General features: G+C 36.6%; 1 protein-coding gene across 1 annotated transcript in view; it reads right to left on the bottom strand.

The window, feature by feature from the left end:
* Nucleotides 1-1,821: 1,821 nt before the first annotated feature.
* Nucleotides 1,822-27,127, bottom strand: part of RFX6 (regulatory factor X, 6) — a 45,400-nt gene continuing 20,094 nt past the window's right edge. Inside the window, exons 7-19 of the mRNA XM_005859095.2 lie at nt 23,742-23,849; nt 19,848-19,925; nt 19,622-19,735; nt 17,530-17,579; nt 15,993-16,152; nt 14,540-14,684; nt 12,874-12,983; nt 11,186-11,303; nt 9,627-9,749; nt 8,450-8,656; nt 6,644-7,156; nt 5,599-5,811; nt 1,822-2,641 (exon numbers count right to left, since the gene is read on the bottom strand). Of these exons, the coding sequence (XP_005859157.1) occupies nt 2,466-2,641; nt 5,599-5,811; nt 6,644-7,156; nt 8,450-8,656; nt 9,627-9,749; nt 11,186-11,303; nt 12,874-12,983; nt 14,540-14,684; nt 15,993-16,152; nt 17,530-17,579; nt 19,622-19,735; nt 19,848-19,925; nt 23,742-23,849 (2,115 nt within the window). The 3' untranslated portion in view covers nt 1,822-2,465. The remainder of the gene's footprint in view (nt 2,642-5,598; nt 5,812-6,643; nt 7,157-8,449; nt 8,657-9,626; nt 9,750-11,185; nt 11,304-12,873; nt 12,984-14,539; nt 14,685-15,992; nt 16,153-17,529; nt 17,580-19,621; nt 19,736-19,847; nt 19,926-23,741; nt 23,850-27,127) is intronic.

The following is a 27,127-nucleotide window of genomic DNA, read 5'->3' as shown; positions in this document are numbered from 1 at the left end:
GACCCTCATTAAGGAAAATAACTCCTAAAACTAATATCTCAACAAAAATAAAACCATAAAATTAATTTTCTTAATGTGTCATCATTAAACACATACAAGGAGCTTAAAGATTTTTAGTAGTGGATTCTAGAAAAACAATGCTGATAACATTATGAAAATATTTCAGCAAAATCAGGATTTATAAAAATCTAAGCTTGACATTCTTATCAATGTCTTCTAATACTTTATAGATCTTCACAATCATATGACTTTCTCATGTTTTATCAACAAACCCCTATGGTCATCATTAATGTTTAAAAGCCTCGGGAATATTTTGCTAGACTCATTCTGACCACTCTTCCAAGCTCCCCAAGCTCTGACACATCTTTTTAACTTTGAGTCACAGATTCCTTACCTGCTGGATTCCTATCCTGAACACTTGTCCTGCCTGCCTACCCCTCTCCCCACAACTCCCTTCCCCAACATCTCCTACTCCCCACTCATTCTTTCTCTCTCAGCTAGTCGCTTCTTCCAGATCAGCTCTCCTGATCCCTTGTCCTGAATGCATCACCATAAGCTCAACTTCTATTATATAATCTCTCTGAGCAGCCTTCCCTTCTTTTCACAACTTCAATTAACCATTTCTTAATTGCTACCAATTGTGTTAATGTTTAGCTTAATGTCTGCCGTCCCTCATAAACTGTAAGCTCCATGAGAGGAGGGACCTCATCTGTTGGCGTTATCACCGATGTGAGCTGACAAATTTGTTAAAATGTGGGATAAAAGAGAGTTATCTCTTGAAACCTTCAACATATTAACTCCTTAACAAAACCTAACCAAATCTACGAACACAACCAAGACATTTCATTAAGAATACTCAATAAATAAAAACTAATTATTGAGATAAATTTTTTAATAGGAAAAGGAATCTAGAAGTACATTTAAATCTATGTCCAAAGCTTCCCATGCTATTGAATGGATAGAGCGGCTTTTACTAGAAACTTCTAATATGACAAGTAAAAGGATCAAACTAAGGAGTGGTCAATTTTATCCTCATAAACACTGAATGAATGTTAGAAGAGAAATTTTGGGGAAAATCAGAGATCTCTCCAACAGGATTAGATTCTACAAAAACAACAACAACCACTAAATACATTTTTGCTCATTCTGGAAATAGACTATTTTTATAATGGAAAATTTTTTTTTTACCATAGTATTATGCAACCAAGATCAATAGAAATTAAGCATTACTTATAAGATTTTGATATTAGAAAATTAATTGAAAACCTTTTTTCCAACCAGAATACTTTATTTAGATAATCAAATATCTCAAAATTAGTGAACAGATTACTCACTTCAGTCTTTTCTGGCCATTGCTAATGCCTATAATCAAGGGGTAACTGAAATTTATTTTCTTTTCATTTTATCAGTGTGCCTTTGGAACAGACAGGTTGTGTTCTCTGCCATTTACAAACTTGAGGATTTAATTTAGATTTTAATAATTGAGTGAGATAGTACAATAACCTTTATATAAATTCATCATTCCTTATCTTCCCAAAGCACAAAACGTCCTGTATGCCATAACCACTATTGTTTACCTTTCTGGAAGGTTTTTGTTTAAATTTCTATAACTAACCTAGGATTGTAAAACTGTCTTGAAAATACAGTATGAACCGTTTCCTACCCCAGTCCTTATAAGACCTCATAGTCATTATCATGAGACTTGTAAAACAATTAATTTACTCCTTATTATATAGAAATCTGAGTGACTGAAATATTCTTTCCAGGGTGTTTGGACATATCACAGTCCCAGCCCTGAGATCAACCACACCTTTAAACGTTTTTCCATACTTTATTTCTCATCTTTTTAAATAAAGAGGGAAAGCATTTATAATCTCCAGTTACATAGAATTGGAATACTGCTATGTAACAGAGATAATCGCACTAATGCACAGGAATTGAAAGTCAAGCAACTTTGGTCGAGGCTGGATTGAATTAAGTCTTAACTTTGTAAACATTTCCATAGGAGGTAGAACATACACATTTGACTTTTTGTCAAATAAGCGATAGTAAACAATGAATCTGAGATCCTAATATATTAAAGGTATTTTAAAAGGCATTAAATAAACTTTTCTCTTTTTTAGAAACCAAAAAATGTGAACAGCGCACAGATTTTCAATAAATTAGGGAGTGAAACATTAAATCTTCATAGTTGAAATGTTTGCATCTTCAAAGCTCCACTGGTTCCATTTGATAACATCTGAAACTTTGATTAATAATGAGATCACATTTTAAACAATTTGTGTGCAAAACAAACTGCAGGAATCTTCATTTACTATGGAGTTGTCCACCGTTTTGTCCTAGTGACTTGAAAAACAATGTCCTGTCACCACATATCCCATTGTCTTTACTCTGATGAGAGTCTGAGAGAATAATATTGAGCAGTAGGGATTTTTAGAGTTTAAGCCCCACCCAACATTGTTGGTTTAAGTGCCTCCAGCTGCTGTTCCCATGAACACAGTGTTGATGGGTGGCAAAGAGGACACCATTTCTCTCCCGTTTGCTCCGTGGGAGTCCAGGGTTTCTTGAGCTGGATACTGATTAGAGGTTCCATACATACACTGGGATGAAGAGGAAGGAATTGGGGTTTGCAAGCTGGATGCTGTAAAGGAAAATATAATCAGCAATTGAAAATTGACATTTATTTTCTCTGCAAGAGCCGCTCACTTTACACCTCTTTGTTTATTGTTGCATTCAGCACACATCTCTATACTAAGTTTGAGTGCATATGGTGGTTTCTCAAAGCCATCCCTTGTTTTCTTCCATTTCCCCCCTTGTTATTCTTCCAGAATTTATTTATTCTATACAGTTCACAATGAAAACTCAATACCAAACTTAAATTCACGTAACTCTACCTCCAAAAGATATAACCAATACCCTCCTCTTTCCATCTGCACCTTCACAATTGGAGTTCAAGCCACCATCTTCTCTTACCTGGACCAACACAGCAACCTCCTAATTAATCTTGTGACCCTCACCTTTGCCCCACTCTCTTACCCTGCAGAGAGAGCCAGGATAATCTTGCTGAACAATACATCAGCTTGTTCACTCTTTTCAAATGTTACAACGACTTCCCATTACTCTTAGAACAAAACCCAGGTTGCTCACCCTGGTTCATAAACCCTGTGGGGATTTGTCTGCCTTCTGATTTATTCTACTCCATTCTCTTCTTCATTCACCATGTTCGAAACACATGCCTTCTTTCTGCACCTTGAACTTCCCAATATTGTTCCCATTTCAGAGACTATGCACTTGCTGTTTCTTCTGCCTAGAGCTTCCTCAGACCTTCATGTCATTGCCTGCTTATCACTCAGCTTTCAACGCCAAACTTTCTGCCTCCGGTTTCCTTTTACAACCACCTTATCTAGAAATAGCTCCTTCATCACTATTTGTCATTTTACCCTATTTAATTGACTTCAGAAGAATTGAAATTATTTTTCAATGTATTTGTTTATATATGCATTGCTTTATCTCCCCTGAGCTTAATAAGATGTAAGCTTCTTACAGGCAGGAATTCTGGCCTGATTACTACCAAATCCTCACACCTAGAATGAAGTTTGGCACATAGTAGGTTCTTTAAAAAAAATCAGAATAACTGGCTCACGAACACTGCATTTCTTGCATTTATGGTTGCTGCATTCTTGTTGCTTTTTTGTTGTTGTTAATCCTCACCCAAGGATATTTTTCCATTGATTTTTAGAGAAAATAGAAGGGATGGGGAGAGACACAGAGAGAGAGAAACATTGATGTGAGACAGACACATCAATTGGTTGCCTCCCACATGCACCCTAACTAGGGCTGGAGATTGAGCCTATAACCATGGTATGTGCCCTTGACTAGAATTGAACCTGGGACCCTTCAGTCCGTGGGCTGACACTCTATCCACTGAGCCAAACTGGCCAGGGCTTATTGCTATTTTTTAAATAGTTCTAACTACCATCTTCTCGGCCACCAAAAACCAAGATTTAAAACTCAGTTGCTATAAGGTGGGTGCTAACTCCACTTGCATGCCTTACTTATTCTGTTCCCTCTTTTCACCCTGAAGCCCTGTATGCAATTTACTTGTAAGCCAGCCCTGACAACTAGAGCTTAGAATCCATCTGACACCTAAGCTATGTTCCATCAAAGCTACCACTATCTCTACAAGTAAACAGAACTAATAGTAACAATAGCAACACGGTACATTTCAGTCTCACAGTGAGGAAACTTCCTGAAGTGGAATTTTCTGCTTCATTAGAGTAACGTAGAAGCAATGACCATCTGCAGATAACATGAGATGAGCTGCTAGACTCTGCTCAGGGAACAGCTGTGATGGTCACAGGAAGGGAAGAAGCACTTCCTATTGAATTATTAGAAAAGCACACGGAGTGGGGAGAGAGAGAATTTATCTCATTTTCCCTTATGCTCCGGTTGGGTGTTAATGCCTTTTACTTATGCTAGTCTGAAATCCATTCCATTGGAAGGTTGCAACCATCTCAGGTACGCATTAACACTCTGCCCTGATACTCGCATGAATATATACTTGTCCTGTGATACCTTATTAGTAATTTTAGAAACAAAATGTGTATGTTTTCAACTCTGATTTCTTGAGTTCCTACTATGTGGCAGACACTTTGCTGGGTGCTAATAATGCATCTAATTCAAGTTTCAGGATCTTTTTAGGTACAGCAACCTGGGTGGAAGAAGATGCTATGGGACTTCATGGAAAACACACTGTTTTACTCATTTTTACTTAAACTGTATGCTATAGAACAGTAAATATAGAAACATTTTCTACAGAGGTGTCTAATCACATTTTACATACAATTGAGAACATGATAGTAACCTCCACCACAAGTTACCAGTTTTTTAAACTTGGAATAGTTTTAAGGTACTGATGGAGATACCTATTAGCATTGCCTCTGGGTCCAGCCATGAACAATAGAGTGAGAAAAAGATATAATTATTGCTCTCATAAAACCTATAGACTTTTAGACTGCCTTTCACAGGTTATATTCATTTTTGCATACATACTAGATGCCAGCTCTCATGTATGTTATTTGAAAAGAATAACAGATCTAGCAGTAGGTTTCAGTAGTAGTGACATACATATTGAGAAATGGTAAACTGTTACTTGCAGATACAAAAATACAATGTCAGCCCTGATTGGTGTTGCTCAGCGGTTAAAGTGTCGCCCTGAGGAAGGCAACCAATTGTTATGACTCTCTCACATTGATGTTTCTCTCTCTTTCCCTTCTTCCCTCCCACTCTCTCTAAAAAAAAAAAAATCAAAGGAAAAAATATCCAGGTGAGGATTAATATATCCCTAGCTCTATCTTTATTTCTATCTCTATATCTTATCTATATCTATATGTATAGATCTATCTATCATCTATCTATCTATCTATCTATCTATCTATCTATCTATCTATCTATGTATGTCATCAGGTCCAAAGTGACAAATCAACTGTAGGAACATGAGTGCCCAGTTCATCTCAATAGTCACCCTCCAAAGTAATACTGCATACACAAGGTTAACAACTTTTGAAAATATTTTCAAGAACTACTAAAATAATTTACCTACTACTGGAGTTCGACATGCAACTGAAGGTGATGTGTCTGCATAAAATGAGCTGGTCTGCTTTCTACTACTGTCATCTAAAATGTTAAGTGGATCATGGATGTCACTGTAGGGAGGCAGTGAGCGAACACTGCTGATGACAGAAACGTGCTGATTCACCATCGATCCAAGTCTATGAGACTCTGGGTAGTTCACATTGCTTCCATAGTAGCCTATAACAGAAAATGTCAAGAACAGACAGTTAACTTATTACAAAAAAATATTTCAGGAAGGCAAAGGGGGACAAGATGATAGGAGAGAGCCTAAAGATATCATACTGTAAATATTATATTCACATCTACATTTACCATAGAGTTGGGTTTCTGCTTATATATGGAATGGTTCACAATACTGTTTTTTTTAAAAAAATTCATGTTATTTTATTATTAATTTAGAGATCTAATTACATCTCTCTAATATTTCCCTTATCTAAATTATCAAGATTCCTATGAATGAAAAAAAGCACTATTAGCTTCTCACAAAAATTACACTACTTATCAAATACCAATTCCATTGATAGATTCCTGTTTCTGAAAGAAGAACTGGCCTACGGTTAGGAGAGAAGCACCAGAACTGTCTATACCTAGAGCTTAGTTTGGTGGCTGAAGAAGTCCACAGATCTTTCTAGCTCCTTAAAGAGTTTTATCAGCTGAACAGGGGCATAGTTTTGGTCCTAATCTTTAAGATCTGTTGCTAGTTCTCTGGGAAAAACGTAATTCATTAAAAATGTTTTCAAAGAAAAAAGCATCTTCTCTGGGGCTATGAAGGTTGGTCTCCAACATATGGTTTGACATAATAGTTTTTCATCACAGGTGGCATGTAAAACTTTAAGAAAACCACAAGAACTAAGGATATGTTTTTATGCAGCAGAAATTAGCTCCAAATGCCTAAGATTCCATGATCTTCAGAAGGTTTACATGGGATGACTCAGCAGAGGTGGAACTCGATGTCTAGTTTGTCTTATTGCCCTCTCAAAAGCCAGGAAAGCTTTAAAAATGTTAATACCGTTAGGTGAATTCGGAGGCAGTGTTGCTCCTGGACAGCTGGCAGCCCCTGCATTGCTCAGGAAATTGAAGCTTCCTGTATTTAAAAACTGCATGCTGTGTGGATCCTGGCTGTGTGGGGATGGTCCATAGCTGGAAGGCGGCCGAGAATTAAAGGGAGACCCAGCACAGCTGCCGCTGAAGAAATCTCTGGAGAGCTGCTGTTCACTCCAGGCCATGCACCGACCATGCTCCGGGCGATGAGGATAGAGTCCTGATGGGGGGTGAGGCTGCGCCCTAAACACAGTCTGATAGTTAGAGTTGGTCCCATAAAAGTCATGGTTGGCTTGAGGAAGAGTAGGATAAATGGGCTCTGGGTATGTTGAGCAGTGTGGCGGGGCTGACAGTATGGGCCCCACACTTGGGGGTCTCCCTGCCATTGGACCTTGGTTAATGACACTTCCTCGACTGGCCATGGCTGGAGAGGTGGGTGGTGTCATCAGATGACCAGAACTCTGGGAAAGCTCCATTTGACCTGAAAGAAAGTTACCAAAGTATTCACTAATGGCAGATTAAAATAGATGGGCCACTTCTTTTAAAAATGTGCAAAAGATTTATTACTATACCCTTTTCCAACTTGGTTCATTCCTACTCTCTCAAAACAACAAAAGTGGAGAACACCAAAAATTTAGGTTTTAAAAACACCATCACAATACAGGCATATGTCACAGCAGTGGAGACTTTAGGAGTTAGTGACTATGGAAGAAAGTCGGAGGTTTCATGCTCCCACGGGTATAAAGATGGTTAGAGCTCAAGCTTGGGAAGGGCAAAGGGGTCTGCTGTTCTCACTTTTCTATAATTAAAAAACAAGCTGAATGTTCAGTGGTTTGGTTTTTAGGGTAAAAGAAAAGGGCAATAAAGTCTAAATGACATGGCTTTAAAGCAGCCAGTTCAAAACATCATGCTGATGAACAATGAGTTATAAATGCCATCGACTCCCTAGGCCTCCAATTTCCCATTGGTGGAATTAAGCCCTTGAACTATAAGGCTCTTCTGGGTTTAAAATTCTGTGTGTTTAATGAAGCAATGTATGTAAAAGGATTTCAAAAAAGACATAAAGCAATACGAAATTATCTAGTAGCTAATCCAAGCCACTAGACATTCAGATTGACACAAAAGTTACCCCAGACCAAAGAGGAAAATTACAATGGTTATGCTAAAGTGGCTAAATCCACTTTTTAATGGAGGAGAACTAAAGTCTCCTTAAAAGCCAAAAATAAATAGCAGCCCATGTAAAAGGATTTCAAAAAAGACATAAAGCAATACGAAATTATCTAGTAGCTAATCCAAGCCACTAGACATTCAGATTGACACAAAAGTTACCCCAGACCAAAGAGGAAAATTACAATGGTTATGCTAAAGTGGCTAAATCCACTTTTTAATGGAGGAGAACTAAAGTCTCCTTAAAGGCCAAAAATAAATAACAGCCCATTTTTTTTTGACTCTCAAAGCATCTTAAGGATTTTATGCACACCTAATCTAATTTTTCCTTCCACCAAATGAAGATAACTAATTATTTATACTTCTGGTATAAGTAAGACAGTGTGTCAAAGTGGGATGCCTGTGTTAACAATAGTATTGCTAAAAATGTGAGTAACAAATGCTGAAAACCATAGGAATTTTATAAACCATTATTAAAAGTCAGTGAAGGTAAGCTTTTTTTATTCTTGGGATGCCTGGAGGTTACCAATTTCAAGAAAACAAAGGCAGAGCCCCCTGTGATGAATACTGAAGCCTAGGTGGTTTTCTCGGCTGTTCCCCAGGGTACCTGTGAGCGGCATGCTGTCTGCATTCCCCGCAGGGAATGGGTGCAGAGCAGAGGTTAAGCCTCCAGGTTGACTGGATAACAGAGGAAGAAAGGTTGTTTCCACGTGGCTTTCATTCTTCACAGTGTCGCTGGCAACCGCACTCGTCTTATTACGGTTTGCCAGAAAGCATGAACTTGGAGAAGCAGTGAAGGCAGCTTTACTTGCATCTGGAATGGTTTTTAAAAATGGGAAAGTTAACATCATTCCCAGATTACCAGTAGAGGAGCCCAAGTAAAAGAAACTGAAAATATTTCAGGGCTGTATCAGAAACCTGCAAGCTCATGAGAAATGGGAAACAAAGCTGGCTCTTGGCTGGGTGCTTGTTTCAGTTAACTGTATGCTTGTGGGATAGGTGGGTTCTGAACAGCAATAAAAATAATCTACTCTGGCATAGCCGGCATGGCTCACAGGTTAAGTGTCAACCTATGAATCAGGAGGTCATGGTTCGATTCCCAGTCAGGGCACATGCCTGGGTTTCGGGCTCCATTCCTAGTGTGGGGTGTGTAGGAGGCAGCTGATCAATGATTCTCTCTCATCATTAATGTTTCTCTCTCTCTCTCTCTCTCTCTCTGAAATCAATAAAAATAAATATATTTTAAAAAATAAAAAATCCACTCTGGCATGAACAGTTTTCAAAATGCCTCTCTGAAATCAATAAAAATAAATATATTTTTTAAAAATTAAAAAATCCACTCTGGCATGAAGAGTCTTCAAAATGGAATTCATCACATCCCAAGTAGATGTGTTCTCTTCCTTCTCTAAACTACTAGAGAACTTATTTCTACGCCATTTATAAGGTGGTATACTACATGTGTTGTCTTGAATTACAGTGTTTTGGTTTTTTATTATAGTCATCTCTCCAATCTTATCTAAAGTTTCAAAAGTTAAGAACATTGACTTTGTTTCCTTCAGAGTTTCAGAGTTCCTTCAAAGTACTTTGAATACTCTATGGAAAAGAGCAGTCCCTAGAAAAAACAGGACTCCATTAATATCAGTATACCGTGTTAGCAGTGACGTGTTGGGGGTAAACTCTGAGACTGGTATACTAGTAAACCCATTTAACATGTGTGCTTACAAATGCTTGAACTTAGGTTTAAACAAACAAATATGCAAAACAAGGTGTACATTTTAAGTTACCTGAATTTTTCATATACTTGTCCAATAAATTCTGTAACTCCTGCTCTTTGTCATTATTAAACTGGGTCTCCATGGCCAGGAGGATATATTCATCAAGAAGCATGCGGATCAAATGGAAGGAACCTTGTTTATGGACGGGGAATGGGTAGAGGGCATTGTGAGATGAAATAAGGGGGAGGAAGAGAAGGAAAGAGAACGAGGGAGAAGTCAAGTTATCTTGGTGACCATCTCGCAATACTTTACAAGGAGCAACTGAAATAAACAAATACTTGTTGGACTTTAAATGACCTGCTAAGACCAACATGCTTAACCTGGGTCTCTAATCTTTCTGTGTCCCGCCTGCCCAGCTCACTGTGTGTACTGTCCTGGCAGCTCTTTGGCCACTAATTACATCAAAGGAAAATACGGATGAAAGTGAGACATGCTTTATGCTTTAAGAGGGCACACATTGGAGTGTGATAAGCTTTAACCTGGGGAGAATAAGCTCTATTCTGCTCTATTTCTGTTTACTTTGTACTAAATAATTAGACAATGGCCAACATAGTCTGGAAAAAGTATCAAGAAGATGTCCTTAAAGCCTGAAACAAAATATTCTTTAATTTGAAAAAAAGAAAAAGAGTAATTTGCATGTAGAAGCTGTTCTGGAAAATCTTAAACTTTTTTCCACTATTCAACAGATTTCCCAAAAAGAGTCTTTCTTTTTTTCATAAAAAAGTCGAGATTCAATGTTGCATATTTTAAGAAACCTTAAATGTAAGCAGGATAGTTAAAATAATAAACTCAATACATTCTATTCATCCCTCAATACAAGTTCACTGATTTATTTAATTACATTGAAAATTAAATAAAAACAACGTAGTTCTTTATAAGCTATTTTATAATGTAAATATTTCTCAAAATGCAACTACCAAATGCAGAAGTACTGAGGTTAACTTTATAACAATAAACTAAGATAATATTTTTAGGAGAAAGAAGGTGTCTCCTTTTTTAAAAAGCTAGCTTGACTCAATTTGCTTCACATATCACATAGCAGGAAAGATGGTTCAGAAACATGTGAGCATGTCTTCTAAGCTGCTCTCTAATTCCTGAAGTGCAACTATGTGGGTTCCTGAAAAATATGTAAAAATTTGCCATATCACAATAGTAGTGCCTTTGAAAAATAATGCATGGATTACCATTTATTTGCTTTTTTAATAAAAAGCATTTATCGAAGCCTTATGGAATGTAATGATGGTATGATATATATGATATATCATATATACCATATATATCATATATATCACTCAAATCCCTATATACCTCAATGAAAGGAATATTCGCCTTCTTCTATGATGAGCAGAGAGCTTGAGTAAAGCCCAAGCCAGAGAGAAGTGTTAAGATTGAACTCCATATGTGATCTGACTCTAAAACCCAGGTTCACAACTACTAGTCTCTATGGGCTTAATATTCAGATATAGATTGAGAAGTGACGGTGCCACATGTTGAAAAATTGGTGCAAATGTGACTGGGAACAAATGGTGTAATTCATTTAGAAGAGTTGAATAGAGCACATAGGATACCAAAACTGGATGCATTGTTCAAGGTGAGATTATGCATTACTCGAGCACCAAAAAAGCTCCACTTCAGCAGGAAGTCTTGAGCCCTCTTCTTTAATGACCTTCCATTTTGTTTGCTGGTCTAGAAAGTAAAGGAATAAAATGGAACTATAAAATCTGTCATCTCATTAGTACATGGACCCTACATAAGACCCAAGAGGTAGATAACCTGTCTGACAAATGGACAGATGGCATGCACGCCATTTGTTTCATCAAATAAAATGATCTATCCAGGGATTCTCATTGTCTTTTCTTCAGTTTTTAAGGTTAACAGATGTTTATTCTGTAGGGGTTTGTTACCTAATAGAATTGGACAACAAAATGAAATAATTTACAAAATATTTTATCTCTTATTTTATTTTGACAGAACAGAAGGTGAACTGTGAAGGAAGGGTGGTATATTTCTGTGAATGATTAACTCTGACTTCTCTGGTCCTGCTTGATAATCTGTTTTCCTTCTAGGATAAAAAAGTCCCTACTCTATAACTAGTTTCCTTGATATGGAATGGCTAACACCGATCAGTGATGGATATATTTGTTCTCATTGTCTTGTTTTCATGATGGATGACTTGAAGGTTAACAGAAAGAGTTGAAGAAACCACATGGAAAACACAAAATACTGAGCTCTTTGAATTAAAAAAAAATGTAAATACTTAAAACCATATTTTCTGCCAGCATTTATGGAAACTTGCTTTTTAGAAAAGGGCCAGAATCTTTCCAGTTTCTAAGTTTATCTTTCACTACTGATGTTATTCAGCTGTAACTCTATTGACTGATAGGGAAGGCCTATAGTAGCCCCCCCTTATTCAAAGGAGATACATTCCAAGACCCACGGTGGATGCTTGAAACTGCGGGTAGTACCAAACCCTATATATACACTAAGATTTTCCTATACATACATACCTATAAGAAAGTTTAATTTATAAATTAAGTGCAGTAAAAAATTAACAACAATAATAAAATGCATAATTATGCATAATTATAACAATAAATTATACTAAGTCATGTAAATGTGGTCTCTCTCTCTCTCTTTCCTTCTCTCCCTCTCTTTCAAAATATCTTATTGTATTCTACTCAAGTTTTCAATTAAAGGAAAAACTTCACACTTCTCTTTGGCATATCCAAATTGCCAGTATCGCTACTCTTGAACTTTGGGGCTATTACTAAGAAAATCTGGGGTAGATCTGCTAAGCCAGCCAGCTACTAAGTGACTCACAAGCAGGGAGCATGTACAGCATGGGTAGCTGAAGAAAAGGAAGAGTCACATCCTGTCAGGATGGAGTGGGATGGTGAGAGATTTCATCATGCTACTCAGTGAAGAATTAAAACTTGTGAATGGTTTATTTCTGGGATTTGCCATTTAATATTTTCAGACCACTGTTGACCTGAGGTAACTGAAACCACGAAAAGCAAAATTGCAGTTAAAGAGAGACTACTATAGTGTCTGTCTTGTAGTCCTTAGTCAAAAAAGGATCAATAGAATCAAATCCATGCCCAGTGCTCTCAAATCTGGCATATTCCTAATTTTGCTATTCGGGTTGCCTTATTTGTAGGGCTTCAAAACTCTTCAAAGCATTTTTGCACACAGACTGTCACCCCAGCCCCAGCAGTAAGAAATTACAGCCAGTTTAGCATTTAGTATTGAAAAGTACCTTAATTACTCTCTGCTCTACCACAGTATCCAACCATTCAATAAAAGCCTCCACGGTGGCATTCTTCTTAAGGAGATCTTTCAGTTCTTGGAACACCGTGATAGAGTCATCTATCATGTATAAAATGGGGAAAAAGCAGAATATTGCACTCTACATTGAACCCATGAGAAAACCTAAAACTAGAGATCATTAATAATATTATATAATAAAAGGGAACGATAGGGAGATTAAGTTACATGTGTTAAAGGAATTCATTTCATATCTTGAGAACAATAAAATTCCTTGGTACTTTACTCTTCAAAATTTTAATAAGTAATCTTGGTATGTATTGAAATATAAGTTTAGGTATTATATAAGTATGTTTATACTAGGGAAGAGTAAGTTGTCAACATAATTGATTACTCATTTTGAATCCAATGCTGTCATTAAATTCAATGGCTTAGTTGAAAGCTAAAGGATGAACTAGGCTTATAGATTTCTTGCTTATGCAATATTCTTTATCTTTAGCAAAATTTAAATTCTGCACTGAAGATTTGAGCCACTTTGAATAATCTTTTATCATGCTAAAATTTAAAGGGCCACTTTGAGACTATCATTTTATTAAAGAGTTTGAGGTTTACTGAATCTCAAAGGGTAATATAATTTTATATTATGAAACAGAAAGCAGGGTTGAGATAAAGCAGTGATGGCGAACCTTTTGAGCTCGGCATGTCAGCATTTTGAAAAACCCTAACTTAACTCTGGTGCCGTGTCACATAGAGAAATTTTTTGATATTTGCAACCATTGTAAAACAAAGACTTATATTTTTGATATTTATTTTATATATTTAAATGCCATTTAACAAAGAAAAATCAACCAAAAAAATGAGTTCGCGTGTCACCTCTGACACGCGTGCCATAGGTTCGCCATCACTGGATTAGACCATCCCCCAGAGAGCAATCTATTATTGGTGTATAGCCTATATAAGGCTGCATTTTTTTAAATCTTTTCAGAAAAAATGAAGGGAAAAAATAGAAGGCTGTTACCCCTTGGAAACCAAGCTTGGTTGTCTAGACACACATAGTGGCTTGGTAAACTCGGTCAGGTGGACCAAACCTGATCAGGGATTCTCTGCTTTGAAAAACAGTTTTGTGCAGAGATAACACTTTTATAGGTATCATATGCCATAGATGCCAAGAGTGTTCAATACATGGAAATGTGGATGCTTGTAATGTAAAACTGGAAGAAAATTCACAAAACTCAAGACCATTTTGGTCATTTCCAGGTTATTGCTATTTTGGTAATATCTAGGCAATAAGATTATGATAACTTTTATTTTCCTCTTCATATTTCCTAAATTTTCCAGGTTCTCCACAATGAGTCAGTACAACTGTTTTTAAATAGAGAAAACTTTTCTAATTTAAAATGTTTTTTAAAAAACAGGATTCTCAAGCAGATAGGATTTTTGTAGTCCAAGGGGAGAATATCTGGCAATGTCTGAGACATCTCTGTGTTATCACAACTGGGCGAAAGCTGCTACTGGAATCAAGTGTAGTGGGCAGAGGCCAGGGATGCTGCTAAATATCCCACAATGCACAGGACAGCCCCCAACAACGAGTTATGCAGTTTAAGATGTCAATAGTGCTGAAGCTGGGAAACCCTGCTCAGCAGAGAGAGAAGACTTACGTTCAGTGTAGATATCAGATTCAGTGTCTGTGCTGCCCGAAATGGTGAGAAGGGCTTGAGATCCAATACTATTCAAGTCAACCTTTTCTATATCCGATACCATAGAATTCACAACATGCTGGTCAAAGAGAGCCGGTCTGGCAATCTGCATACAAAAGGTTTGTGTGTTTTTTTCTTTTTAAAAATTCACTAAACTACCTTAGTGATAGTCTATCTAAAGGAACGTTTTAGCTTCTAGAGAAACATTTCCTTCAGGAAAAATTATCGTAAATGTTTTCTTACTTTAAAACTAAAAAGCAATAACTGAGACTCATGATCATCTCTGTTAAGAGTTTGAAAACTATTCTGGACTTTGAAAATGAATTTTTTAATTCATAGTTATAAAATAAGGATTTTATGATATTATGTTTCTTATCTGGAATTAGTCCAAGCTAGTCTCTTTTTATTATTATTTTTTCTTATTTTATTTTTTCCATCACCATTCATCCCCTCTATGCCCACTTTCACCTTCACCCCCACCCCCAAACTAGTCTTTTAAAATTTAGGGAGCTAGAAACCTTCTTAAAGCAAATGATCATTTGAGAAGAGGAAAAGTATACTTTAACAATATACAAACATGCCCTAGCTGGTTTGGCTCAATGAATAGAGCAACGGCCTGTGGATTGAAGGGTCCCGGGTTCAATTCTAGTTAAGGGCACATGCCCGGGTTGTGGGCCCAGTAGGGGGTGTGCAGGAGACAGATGATCAATGATTCTCTCATCATTGATGTTTCTATCGCTCTCTCCCTCTCCTTCCTCTCTGAAATCAATAAAAATATATATATTTTTAAAAACACATAAAAAATATACAGACATGTAGTCTAATTTTAAAATTGTTGTTTTCTCCTCTATTTAAGAAAGCCAAATTAGAAGGCAGTTTTAAAACGTGTTGGTTTTGTGGGTTTTACAACATTAAATATCACATGGGCTCATTTCTTTCAAACTTAATTTTTGTTACTTAGATTCATGTGGCAAATAAGAGTTTTACATTTTACATTGCATTCGAATTACATTTTTACTTTTATTTTGAAGTAATTATAAGCTTATAACAAACTTTCAAAGTCAGTGCAGAGTACAACTGTCCTCAGTATCTACTGTTGTTGAACCCATGGATACAAAGGGCCAACTGTATTTCCATATGCTGTCTATCTAGCTTCTCCTAATATTACACCTTACCTAACCATTGTATATTACCCAAATCAGGACATTCACCTTGGTATGGAACTATTGACTACTCTATAGAAATAATTCTAATTTTATCAGTTTTTCCACTAATGTCCTTTCTCTGTTCTAGAATCTCACAATGCATTTACTCCTGTCTACTCAGTCCCCACACTCTGGAAGTGCCTCAGTCTCTACTATTAGAAGGTTCATGTTTGAGTTGATGACTCAGTACCCTCGGCTTGCTAACATACCTGAGCAAGATGCAAGAAAGATGTTTGTCGCTTCAGAGAGGATACAAATCTTCGCACAATAGGTATTTTCTTGTCAGTCAGAGCTTCTGGCAAGTTTTCCAAGGATGAAACAACCCACTGTTCCCAATTTTTAGCAAAATTTCTTATGTCTGCTAATAAGCTACAGAAAAAAAAATGTGTTAAATGTGTTAAATGCTAAGTTGTTCAAATACATTAAATAAATGCAGTTTAATGGAGGTGTACAATTATTGTGTGATTCCAAGAACATGACTTTTGAAGTCAGCCTATGGCTGGCATTTATCATCTTGCTCAATATACTCAGTCTCCTCAAGTTGCAGTTTCCTCATCTGTTGAGTGCGAATAACAATAGTATTCATGTCACAAGATTATTATGAGAATTATGTGAAATAATTCATGGAAAGTGCTTAGATTAAAGCTTGTCATGCACAGTGTTTAATAAATAATTATTATCAACTAGAAGCCCGGTGCACGAAATTCGTGCACTCAGGGGAGGGGAGGTCCCTCAGCCCGGCCTGCACTCTCTCACAGTCTGGGAGAACTATGAACAAATTCCTATGCACACTGCACATATCTTATTTTGAAGTAAAAAAACAAAATGGGAACAAATACAATATTTGTATTTGCATGTGGCCCGCGGGCCGTAGTTTGAAGACCTCTGGGCTGAGCAGTGCTCCCCCTGTGGGAGCGCACTGACCATCAGGGGGCAGTTCCTGCATTGAGCGTCTGCCCCCTGGTAGTCAGTGCACGTCATAGCGATTGGTCATCCGCCATTCGGTTGATTTGCATATTAGCCTTTTATTATATAGGATATTAACTCATGATTCAATCATTTTCTATAAAATATTTCTGGGAAATGTAAGTGTGCACTTGATTTCTCATATTTTAGCTTCTTCAGAGCCCATCACATTGGAGGTAACATCGTTTCAGATATGTAATTTAGTTTCTAGTAGCATATTATTATAATCCAAATATAACTCAGATAAATTATCAAAAATGTGCTCATTAGAGGACCCTATTTCAAAATTGCAAATGTTGGTTGTGTGAACATATAAAAACTTTAAAAATCATTTAATAATCTACCAATTATATATAAATAAAACAGATTTAAATATATTTGGGGTGGTGCTTAAGTTGAGGACTGAGACATGGTACAAGAAAAAGAGTAGACAGTTTGGGGTTAAACAGACTTCAATTAAAATATAGGCTGACTAAATAAATAACAAGCAAATAAATTAAATAAATATAGTTGATATGAAAACTTTTCACCATATACTGCCACAGTATGTATACTATGGTTTAGGTTTTTAAATGCACATATTTATAGTTATTTCTAGAAAACAGTCTGTGAGATAATAATTAAGACATTAAGAAGATGGTGAGATTATGAGTAATTTTTTAAATGTAATTACAGATGTTTTTCATTCTCCACAATGAACATTAATTACTTGCAAACTTAGGGGTAAATATATAGATCATTTCTTTCAGGCTTATTGTGAGTATTATTGACTGAACCTACCTTTCAGGCATTTCTTGCATTGTTGCAGGAATGAGTACATCTGTAAGAACCTTAATCACAGCAAAAGAGAGTTATAAATTCTTACTTAGTATTTCCGTAGAAAGACATTATTTGCCAATTACTTTTATTCCTAGCTTTCAAGAGAATAACATGTTAATTCATTTCTGAAACTTATACTTTTATCTCTGGAAGCAATGCATGTATGAGGGGGGTGTGCGTGTGTGTGTGTGTGTGTGTGTGTGTGTGTGTGTGTGTTTAAAAGGCAGGGGGAGGGGAAGATCTAAAAACATTGCAATTACTAGGTTAAGCAGGTGACACTAACATAGTGGGTACAGGGAGCTAATTATAAGAACAGAAAGAGTACCAAAAAGAAAGGGCTAGACTGAGCCCTAAAGATGTATGAGATGAAAAGTCATAGAAGGAGAAATTAGTGCTGATTCCAGCTCAGGATAAACTATGATGAAAAAAGGAGGTTGTTAAGCCAGATAGGATAGGAGCAGTGCAGATCCACGAGGCTGACTAACAAACTTAGTGGGCCAGCCTGGAGAAGAGGACCAAGAGGTCCACAGGAGAAGCAAGTTCAAAATGTGGATAGACACTGATCTACAAAGGCCTGTGTAGCCTACCAGCAAAACACGCATTCCCTGAGGATGAGACAGTAAAACAAGACACAGCATTGTCTATGCTCAGTATGTTAGTTATTAATGGATTGTCTTGCCAGACTGTTTCAGTGACTAGACGCTGGGACCACTCTCTAAAGGGGGATGTGGATCTGACACTGCTCCATGTACAGTGTTCACTGTGCCTCCCTGAGTTCTCTGTGAAGAAGAGAAACTTGGTTCATTTCAGGAGAAACTCAGGATCTTTGTGTTGGACTCAAAGAAAGAGACCGTTTGAGGTGGGGGAAGATACTTAAAGGATATTCTTGGAGGTGCTGAATGACATCCAAACAGCTTTATCCTACTGGTCAATGTGTGCACCTGAGCTCCGGGTCTTTTCTTAGTCCCGCCCTTGGAACCACCTTCCCTCCCCTTCCTGGTTACTTTCTCAAGCCTTAAATATTGCAGACAACTAGTCAGTGCAAACTAAGTCTTTTCCTTTAAAATAGTAATATTCTTATTCAACCTCCCAAAATAAGACAATCCTCACTCTCCTCTGTCCTTCTGTAACTTGAACTAAAGGTAGAGATATCCTGCACTAACTCCTCCATTCTCTCATCCTGTGATGAGGGAGAGCTGAACAGAGGATGAAACTACGGGCACCCCATTCAGCCTCAAGACCACCTGCCAGCTGGTCTGCAAAGGTGCTTCTGGACTGAATCTATTTAGCTTCTGCTTCATAACTTAGGAGGATTTCGTTTCCTTAATGCTTAACAAGGCGCTGCTTGGGTTTTCTTGCTAACTCCGATTCTTTTTTAATGACAATTTAGTAGGTAAATGTAGAAAATGCACTTTGAGGTACCCAGATTTCAGTACAGTTTTCTCCCTTGGCTTGCACCTTGCTGCTCCTCTAACTAGAGAACAGACTGTGGGGAGCTAGCCTCGCCCCCTTCCTGCTAAGTGTTTGGCTAGAAGGCCAACTGGCTCCTCTTGTCTTTGTTCAGGATGTCTTTGTGATCCTTCTGTAGACGCTTGGGAACTCTTATTTGGTTTGTGAACAAAAATGACATTAATGCATTAAAGCTAGAGAGTTTAAAGATTTTTCAAGTTATTAGTCCTGTGAGAGTGCTTAATTCTGCTCTTTCCCAAAAACACTGACATTATGAAAAAAAACAACCACATTGTTATTTAATCTGAAAACACCTTGAACAGTTAATAAAAATTAACTAAGTGCCCATGTATTAGTATGTCACATTTAGAATTATCCTTAGCTATAAATAAAAATTGATTTTGTTTTCATGTAAACTTACATTAAAATACATATACTATTAAACATAGACTATTAAACTGCTTGCTTTCTCATCAGAAAAAAAATTAATGGTGTTTCTCCAGCCAGAAATAACAAATTTATCAAAAATATATTGCAGAAATGTAGATAGAATGCTCTTAAAAGAAATATATAGCTTGTGTTTAAAAGAGCCCAAAGAGCTTACCTTATAAAGAATTGAGTCGCAAACACAGAAAATGTCAATGATAACAGGGTTTTCAAGCAGGGGGAGGAGATGATCAGGCATCCCTTGCCAGAAGTGTAATAAGAAATGCTGGATCTAGTTGCAGAGCAAAGAGTATGTACATTATGATTTTTGCTTCAACTCATATAAAGAACAGAACAAGAAAATATTTATAGTATGGTCAGCAAAGCATTTTTGTTACCCTTACCTCTTCAAAGTTCCCATTAATTGCATTGTCCAGGATGCATTGGCAGTGAGTTTTGTACATCATTATGAGGGTATCAACCTATTCCAAGGAAGAAAAAGCTTAACCACAGCATCCTTTCAACACTGCCTTCATTTGTTCATTTATTCAACACACATTTATTAAGCTCCTGGCATATACCAGGCATTGCGCTCAATGCTGAGGAATCAAAAAATAAAGGAAAAATTCTTATTTCAGGGAGCTTACTGCCTTGTGAAGGGAGAAAGGCAAGCACTATATAATCATAGAACAGTACCATAAAACAACGATAAAGGTGATTGCAGAGACATACAGGCCAAGGCACCATGGTGACTTTCTGCTCAATAAGAAAATTACCTCTGATTGGAGAAATAAGGGTGAAATGGTAAAACACACCAACTCTTCACCTTTAAGTTTTATTAAGTGGGTGCTTGGGCAGTGTGGTGGAGTGGTTTCCAGGTTCAGTTCTTGAGTCAGTTAAACCTGAGCGTCCAGCGCCACTGCACTTCTTACCAGGTGTGACTCTGCACATGTTCCTCAGTCTCTGAACCTCAGGCTTTTGTCTTTATGTAGAGTAGTAATAACATATCACTTATATGGTGCTAAGAAGATGAAGTAAGATGTGATGCACATAGAACAGTGCTGGTATATAGTAACACTTTACTAAATATTACCTAAAATCAGTAATAATATCAAATGACTCCTTCACCCAAAAAAAGTCTGGGTATTGAGTCTCTATCATGAAAAGTCTCTATTTCCATGTTACCACAGATATTTATATTGCATAAAGTTTTAAACATAATCTAAAATTTGGAATGGGTTAGAACTAGATAATATTCTAGCAACTTACAAATATTCAAATTCAAAACCATTTGATAAGCTAGAAATGTCCCTACTGTTACCAGTTGTGTAGTTTATGTGCACAGGAGCATGGCTTAGAGGTTAAAGGTGTGAACTTTGCCCACAGACTACCCAGATTTGAATGTCAGTTCTAATCTGCCACTTACTATGTGACGTTAGGCAAGACACTTAACATGTGTGTGTTTTTATTTCCTCATCTGTAAAGTGGATATAATGATAACAATAAAAATCAAATAGGATCGAGAGACCAAGATGGCGGCATAGGTAAACACCGCAGACTGCTGCCGCAAACAACCACTTCAAAAATACAACTAAAAGACTATGGGGGGGGGAAAAAAGAGGAACAAATGTAACCTGAACAATAAAGATTTAATTTAAAAAAAAATAAATAAAAAAAAATCAAATAGGATCGACATGAGGACTAGATGAATTAACACATGGAAAGTGGTTGGAATAATCCATAATACATGTTAAGAAATTGAGCGCTATTAGCTATTTTTATCCCATAGTATCTAGGGTGGTGACAGTGATGGGGATTTCCTATCTAACCCTTTGCTCTACAACCTTGATCCCTGCAGCCCAGTACAGCACACATTTTTGGAGGATTAGCTCAAACTGTATAAAGATGACATGCAAATTACCAATCTCCCTTCAAGGAGGTATGCTGACTATGGGGCACGGGGGGTAAGGTGGTCCCTCAGCCTGGCCTGCACCCTCTCGCAATCTGGTACCCCTCGGGGGATGTTCAACTGCCAGTTTAGGCCCAATCACGCAGAGTCCGGTGGATCGGGCCTAAACCGACAGTTGGACATCCCTCTTGCAATTTGGGACTGCTGGCTTCTAACCACTCACCTGCCTGCCTGCCTGATTGCCCCTAACCACTCTGCCTGCCTGCCTGCCTCATTGCCCCTAACCACTCGCCTGCCTGCCTGATCGCCCCTAACCACTCGCCTGCCTGCCTGCCTGATCACCCCTAACTGCTTGCCCCTAACCGCCTCTGCCTCAGCCCCTGCTGCCACAGCTTTGTTCAGAAGGACGTCCGGAATGACGTCTAGAAGGTCGTTCGGCTGGCCGGTCTAATTAGCATATTACGCTTTTATTATTATAGTCTTAGGACAACAAATTTTCATTGTATTATACTTTGCATTCTTTATAAACATAATTTTGCTTGATTTTCTGAGAATAGATGCAGGAACAAAGGCAAGTTTTATCTCCAGTAAAGTCAGTGAGAATGTGATGGGGGTAGCAATTGCCTTGAGTGACAGTATGATGAGGCAGAAATCAGGTCCCTCAGCTTCAGCTAACACCCCTCAGTGGAGTCAACTTCTCAATGGGCAGTCCCATCCTTTCTGTCTCAAGAAAGCAGGTGCTGAGCTTCCGCCCACCCCTCTTTCTAGGAACTGTGAAGTTATCTGGGGAACTTGGCTACTGGTGAAGAAGGTGAAAGGCAGGGCTCAGGGCCCTCAAGGGACAAAATGGGTGCTAGTCCCTGGTGCTCATGATGGGGACCAATGGGAATGACTTAGAAACCAGGGGTTATGTAAGCACCTTGATACCTGAGTGAGATAATGATCTACAGACCAGTTTTTCAAATTGACAGTAGGGAATTCCTTGGGGGCCAGCAGAGAAACTGAAATGAACTATTGGAATACGTCCCTCACTTCTCTTTTTTCTTTGTTGCTCTCTCCCCACCTTTCTCTCTCATCAGGTATATTTACACAGCAAGGTCTTTACAATATGTAGGAATCCTCTCCACAAAGGTGCTCAGCCATACCCTCCCCCAAAGAACTGTGTTCCCTGAGGTCCCACTGATTGCACAGGTTTCCCCACAAACTGCCACATGTTCACATTTACTGGAGCTATCTTAGATCTGAAGCCACAAGGTGCTCAGCCATACCCTCCCCCAAAGAACTGTGTTTGTCCCACTGATTTCCACAGGTTCCCCCATTTACAAACTGCCACATGTTAACATTTACTGGAGCTATCTTAGATCTGAAGCCATAATATCACACATTACATCTATGAGGTAAAAATGATGGGAGCGGAGAATAGTAGGAAGTGGACACACTTCAGGAGATTTGCTTGGAATCAGCATTTGAGAATAACCTTCAATACTTCACCTATTCTTAACTGGCAGAGTATGTGTCATCAGAAGTTACTGTGCATGTCTACCTATCTACCAGTAGTTTTCTTATTAATGTGTTATTTTCATTTCTGGTTTCTACAGTAACACAATTGGGCATTACTTCATCATATTCCTCTATCTTTGCACCTCAAAATATGACCAAAGGTGTTTTCCTCAAATGCTAATGAAAAATGAACTCCGGTTTAAAAAAGAATGTAGAAATTATGCCCTGATTTAAAAATAGATCCTGCTATTAGTCAGCTAGTAGGTATATAAAAATGACTTCAGAAATTCAGAAATAGAGGAGGATTTAGCCACACATTTTATTACATGTTGAAGATCATTTACAAACTGAATCCTATGAAAAGTTTTTCTTCCTTAACTTTCAAAATAACTTGCAAATGCCAGAGAACCAAGAATTTTAGAATTGAAAAGAAACTTTGCCACCATCTAGTGCATGGCCTTGCATTCATCTAGGTACCTCCCCTCAGTGCTAGGAACAGATTCTGTTCTGGAGAAATGCTTGAGAACTCTTTACAAAAATTAAATGGAGTTCACCCCAAACATAAAGCTTATTATTTAAAACCTGCATGTGATGGATGCATTCTGGTATTTTCTTCCTTCATACTGAGCTTTAAATAAAAAACAATCTTTAGTCTTGTAATGTTTATTTTACCAACTTCTGATTATGTACTATCATGGAGATGGTAAATAATTAATTGGAAAGTGTTTGATCGATGTTAGTAAACACTTGTCCCTTCTATAAATCAGTCCATTATGTTTGAGTATGCAGATTTCTGACTGCTTCCTGCAAGTGGCATGAAATTCCTAGCAAAGTGAGATATGGAACCAACCTATCAGAAAATCAATAGAGAAGTAGCTTTCATTGATACCTTTTCTTTAGAAATGCATCCTTGGTACACAAGGTGTTGAGCACTGGGGAATTCCGGAAGAAGGGTTCCAGTTTTTGAGCTAAGTGAATATTTACGAGTGAAGCCACCCTATAATTTAGAAAAATGAAAATAAATAAAGTCATTATTAAAAACACAGTTATAATAAAATAGGAACCCATAAAATTTCATTCTTTATCCTAAAACCCATGGGAAATTCAAGATTTAGGTAAACTCTTTAAATTATGTAACTGAATAAACAAGACATGTCAGCAGAAATATTGTTTCCAAACTGTAAATAGTTTTATAGTCAGGATAAATTTCCTATTATTTTGGATTTTAGCTTTTAACATTTTCTAGTTTTTACAACTTTTAGAGATTTTAGTTCACATTTGTTTAAGAGCATAAATTTTGAAAGGTCTACTTTTAGAACTATTGAAATTATTATAACCCTGAGAGAATAAAGAATTGCCAAATCCAGCTTCCTCATTTATGAATTAAATAAATGAGATAAGTTAATTTAATTATTCAGTCTCAGAGATAATTAGCAGTAGAATTTTTATTAGAGTCCAAGTGTTCTAACCCCCAAACCAGTATTCTGGACTTTCTCACCTCAACCTCCCCCCAACCCTAAGTTCAGATATTTGTTCTTTAGAATCTCTTGGGGAAAACACATCTCTATCCGATTTTGGATTTTAGCCTTGTTAACCTTTATTTATGGAAACAGATAATGGTAAACATTGTGCAACAATTACAGATGAAATAATTAAATGTTAAGAGTAACTTTATACTTTAGAATAATATGTAGAAAAATATATTTATGATCTGGAATATACACAGATTTTAACACACAATATATAAAAAACCCTACTAAGCATAGAATTTTTAAATTACCTTCATCAAGATACTATAGAATGCTGAGCTATGCCACCAACAGGGAGAAGTTATTTACAACACAGAATTTCACTCCTGCACATGTGCACTTGAAAAATATTCATAGAAATATTGTTTTTCAAGCAAAAAGTTCCACCAACAGTGGAATATATAAATGCATTGTGATATGATATTTATACAATGTAATACTATACAGCAGTACAAATAAAGGTACTAGAACTACATGCATTAACATTGATGAATCACAAAACTTAATGTTGAATGAAACCAGAAAGCCACAGAAAAAAATGAATCCATTTCTATGTAGGGAAAATAATAAACAATACATTGGTGATAATAAGCTGGGCAATAATAAACAATACATAAAATTTACTATCTTAATCATTTTTAAGTATACAATTCAATAGTATTAAGTACATTCAGATTGTTGTGCAATTATCACCACATGTTTAGGTATTCATTCATAGTGGTAAACTTTAAGGAAAAACAAAGGAGTGATTAAGACCAAATTCTGGAGAGCAGAAACTTTTGGTGGCAGTGGGAGGGAAATGATTGGGGTGGGGCACACAGAGGACTTCTCTCTTTTAAGCTATGAGGCACATCTTCAGTTTTTAATCTTATGATAATTGTTAAAATTGTGTGTGTGTGTGTGTGTGTTACAAATAATATTACATTTCCCAATAAAAATTTTAGAGTGTTAAAGAAACACATATTAAGGAACAAAATATATGTTTTATTTTAATATTTATTTAAAGCCCTCATGTTGATGAATAATAGTTTTGTGTAACAGAAGCTATCGATTGTGTGGAATATCAAGATTGCAATGGGGGGGGGGGAAAGGGGACATATGTAATATGTCCAATAGTAAAGTTTTTTTTTTTTTAAAAAAAGAGTGCTTAAGGGAAAGGTTTTAAAACTTAATTGGTATGAATCTGTTAACAATTGTGTGAAAGTTGTTATAAAATCAAATAACATCTGTCCAGAACATGGAACAGAAAAAAAAGGATTGATAAATTGGAATAAAAAGTAAAATATAATAATTTTGATTCCAGGAATGTGTTTGCTATTTTAACAGAACTAGAAGGTGCCAGATCGTAAGCCAGCTACAGAGATCTGAATTTTTTTTTGTCAACTGATGACTTCAGTACTCTTGAGTAAGCAAACTATTTTTAAAATCTTATTTCCAAAAGAAAATAAGAAGGAACGTACAGAAAAGAAACCATATGATTAGAAGGCAAGAGGGTCTGATTTATGAGAAAAGATTAAAGGAATTCAGCTGCACAGTTTGGCTAAGTGATGACTAAAAGAGAGCACGATAACACTCTACAAATATTTGAAGAGCATATACCAAGAAGGGAGGATTTGTTATTTATCTTGGTACAAAGTTGTTGAACTGGCCATGAATAGTTGATGTTAAGGAGAAGGAAACTCAAGCTATCAGGGAAACTTCCTGGTTGAAATGTACGAAATCAAGGGACTTTTTCCTTAAGAAATAATGGCAAATCAGTACTTTAGCTAGTTAAAACACAATGACATTTGAAGCACCACATCTATGAATAAAAACTTAAACCTATCAAAATTCATACCACTGACTGACAATTACTCTTACCATCCTCTTTCCTTTTGGTTTTGCTTTTGTTGTTGTTGATTTTGTTTGCTTTTATACTAAAAACTATTTAAAACTTTTTTAAAAGTATAGATAAAAGTTAATAAATACCCATGTACTCACTACCTTGATTAAGACATTAGACATTTGAAATGTTAAAGCAGCTTCTATAGCTCTCTCTAATCTCTTTCCCTTCCTTCCTCAAAGAAATAATTAATGTTCTGGATTTGGTTATTATCATTCCTATGCAAATCTCTAAGGTTTACTTCATATGTAAATATTCTTAACAATAAGTACTATTACTTTAAAAATGGTACAATAAAGTATGTATCCTTCTAAGTTCAATAAGCTTTTTTCACTCAACTTTAGGTTTTTAAAATTAATCTAATTTGGCTCTTACAGTTATAGTTCACTCATTTCCAAAGTATAGCATTCTCACATTAATAAATACCCATGTACTCACTACCTTGATTAAGACATTAGACATTTGAAATGTTAAAGCAGCTTCTATAGCTCTCTCTAATCTCTTTCCCTTCCTTCCTCAAAGAAATAATTAATGTTCTGGATTTGGTTATTATCATTCCTATGCAAATCTCTAAGGTTTACTTCATATGTAAATATTCTTAACAATAAGTACTATTACTTTATTTTTTTTATTTTTTTATTTTTTAAAGCTCAGTAAAATATTTGGCACATTAGAAACATGCAACATATAATTTTCAAACTTTTGTGAATACAAATAGTGGAATTTGAACTCAGTGTCTCTGAGTGTCTCAATAGTACATGACTATTTTTCAGTTTGCTTCACTGGGTTTTTTTTTTTAATTTATTTTTTTTATTGCTTAAAGCATTACAAAGGGTATTACATATGTGTCCTTTTTCCCCCCCC

This window comes from Myotis brandtii, unplaced genomic scaffold (assembly GCF_000412655.1).
Source record: "Myotis brandtii unplaced genomic scaffold, ASM41265v1 scaffold123, whole genome shotgun sequence".
Classification (NCBI taxonomy): domain Eukaryota; kingdom Metazoa; phylum Chordata; class Mammalia; order Chiroptera; family Vespertilionidae; genus Myotis; species Myotis brandtii.
Note: the sequence above shows the minus strand (reverse complement) of the source record. Positions and strands in the feature narration are given on the sequence as shown.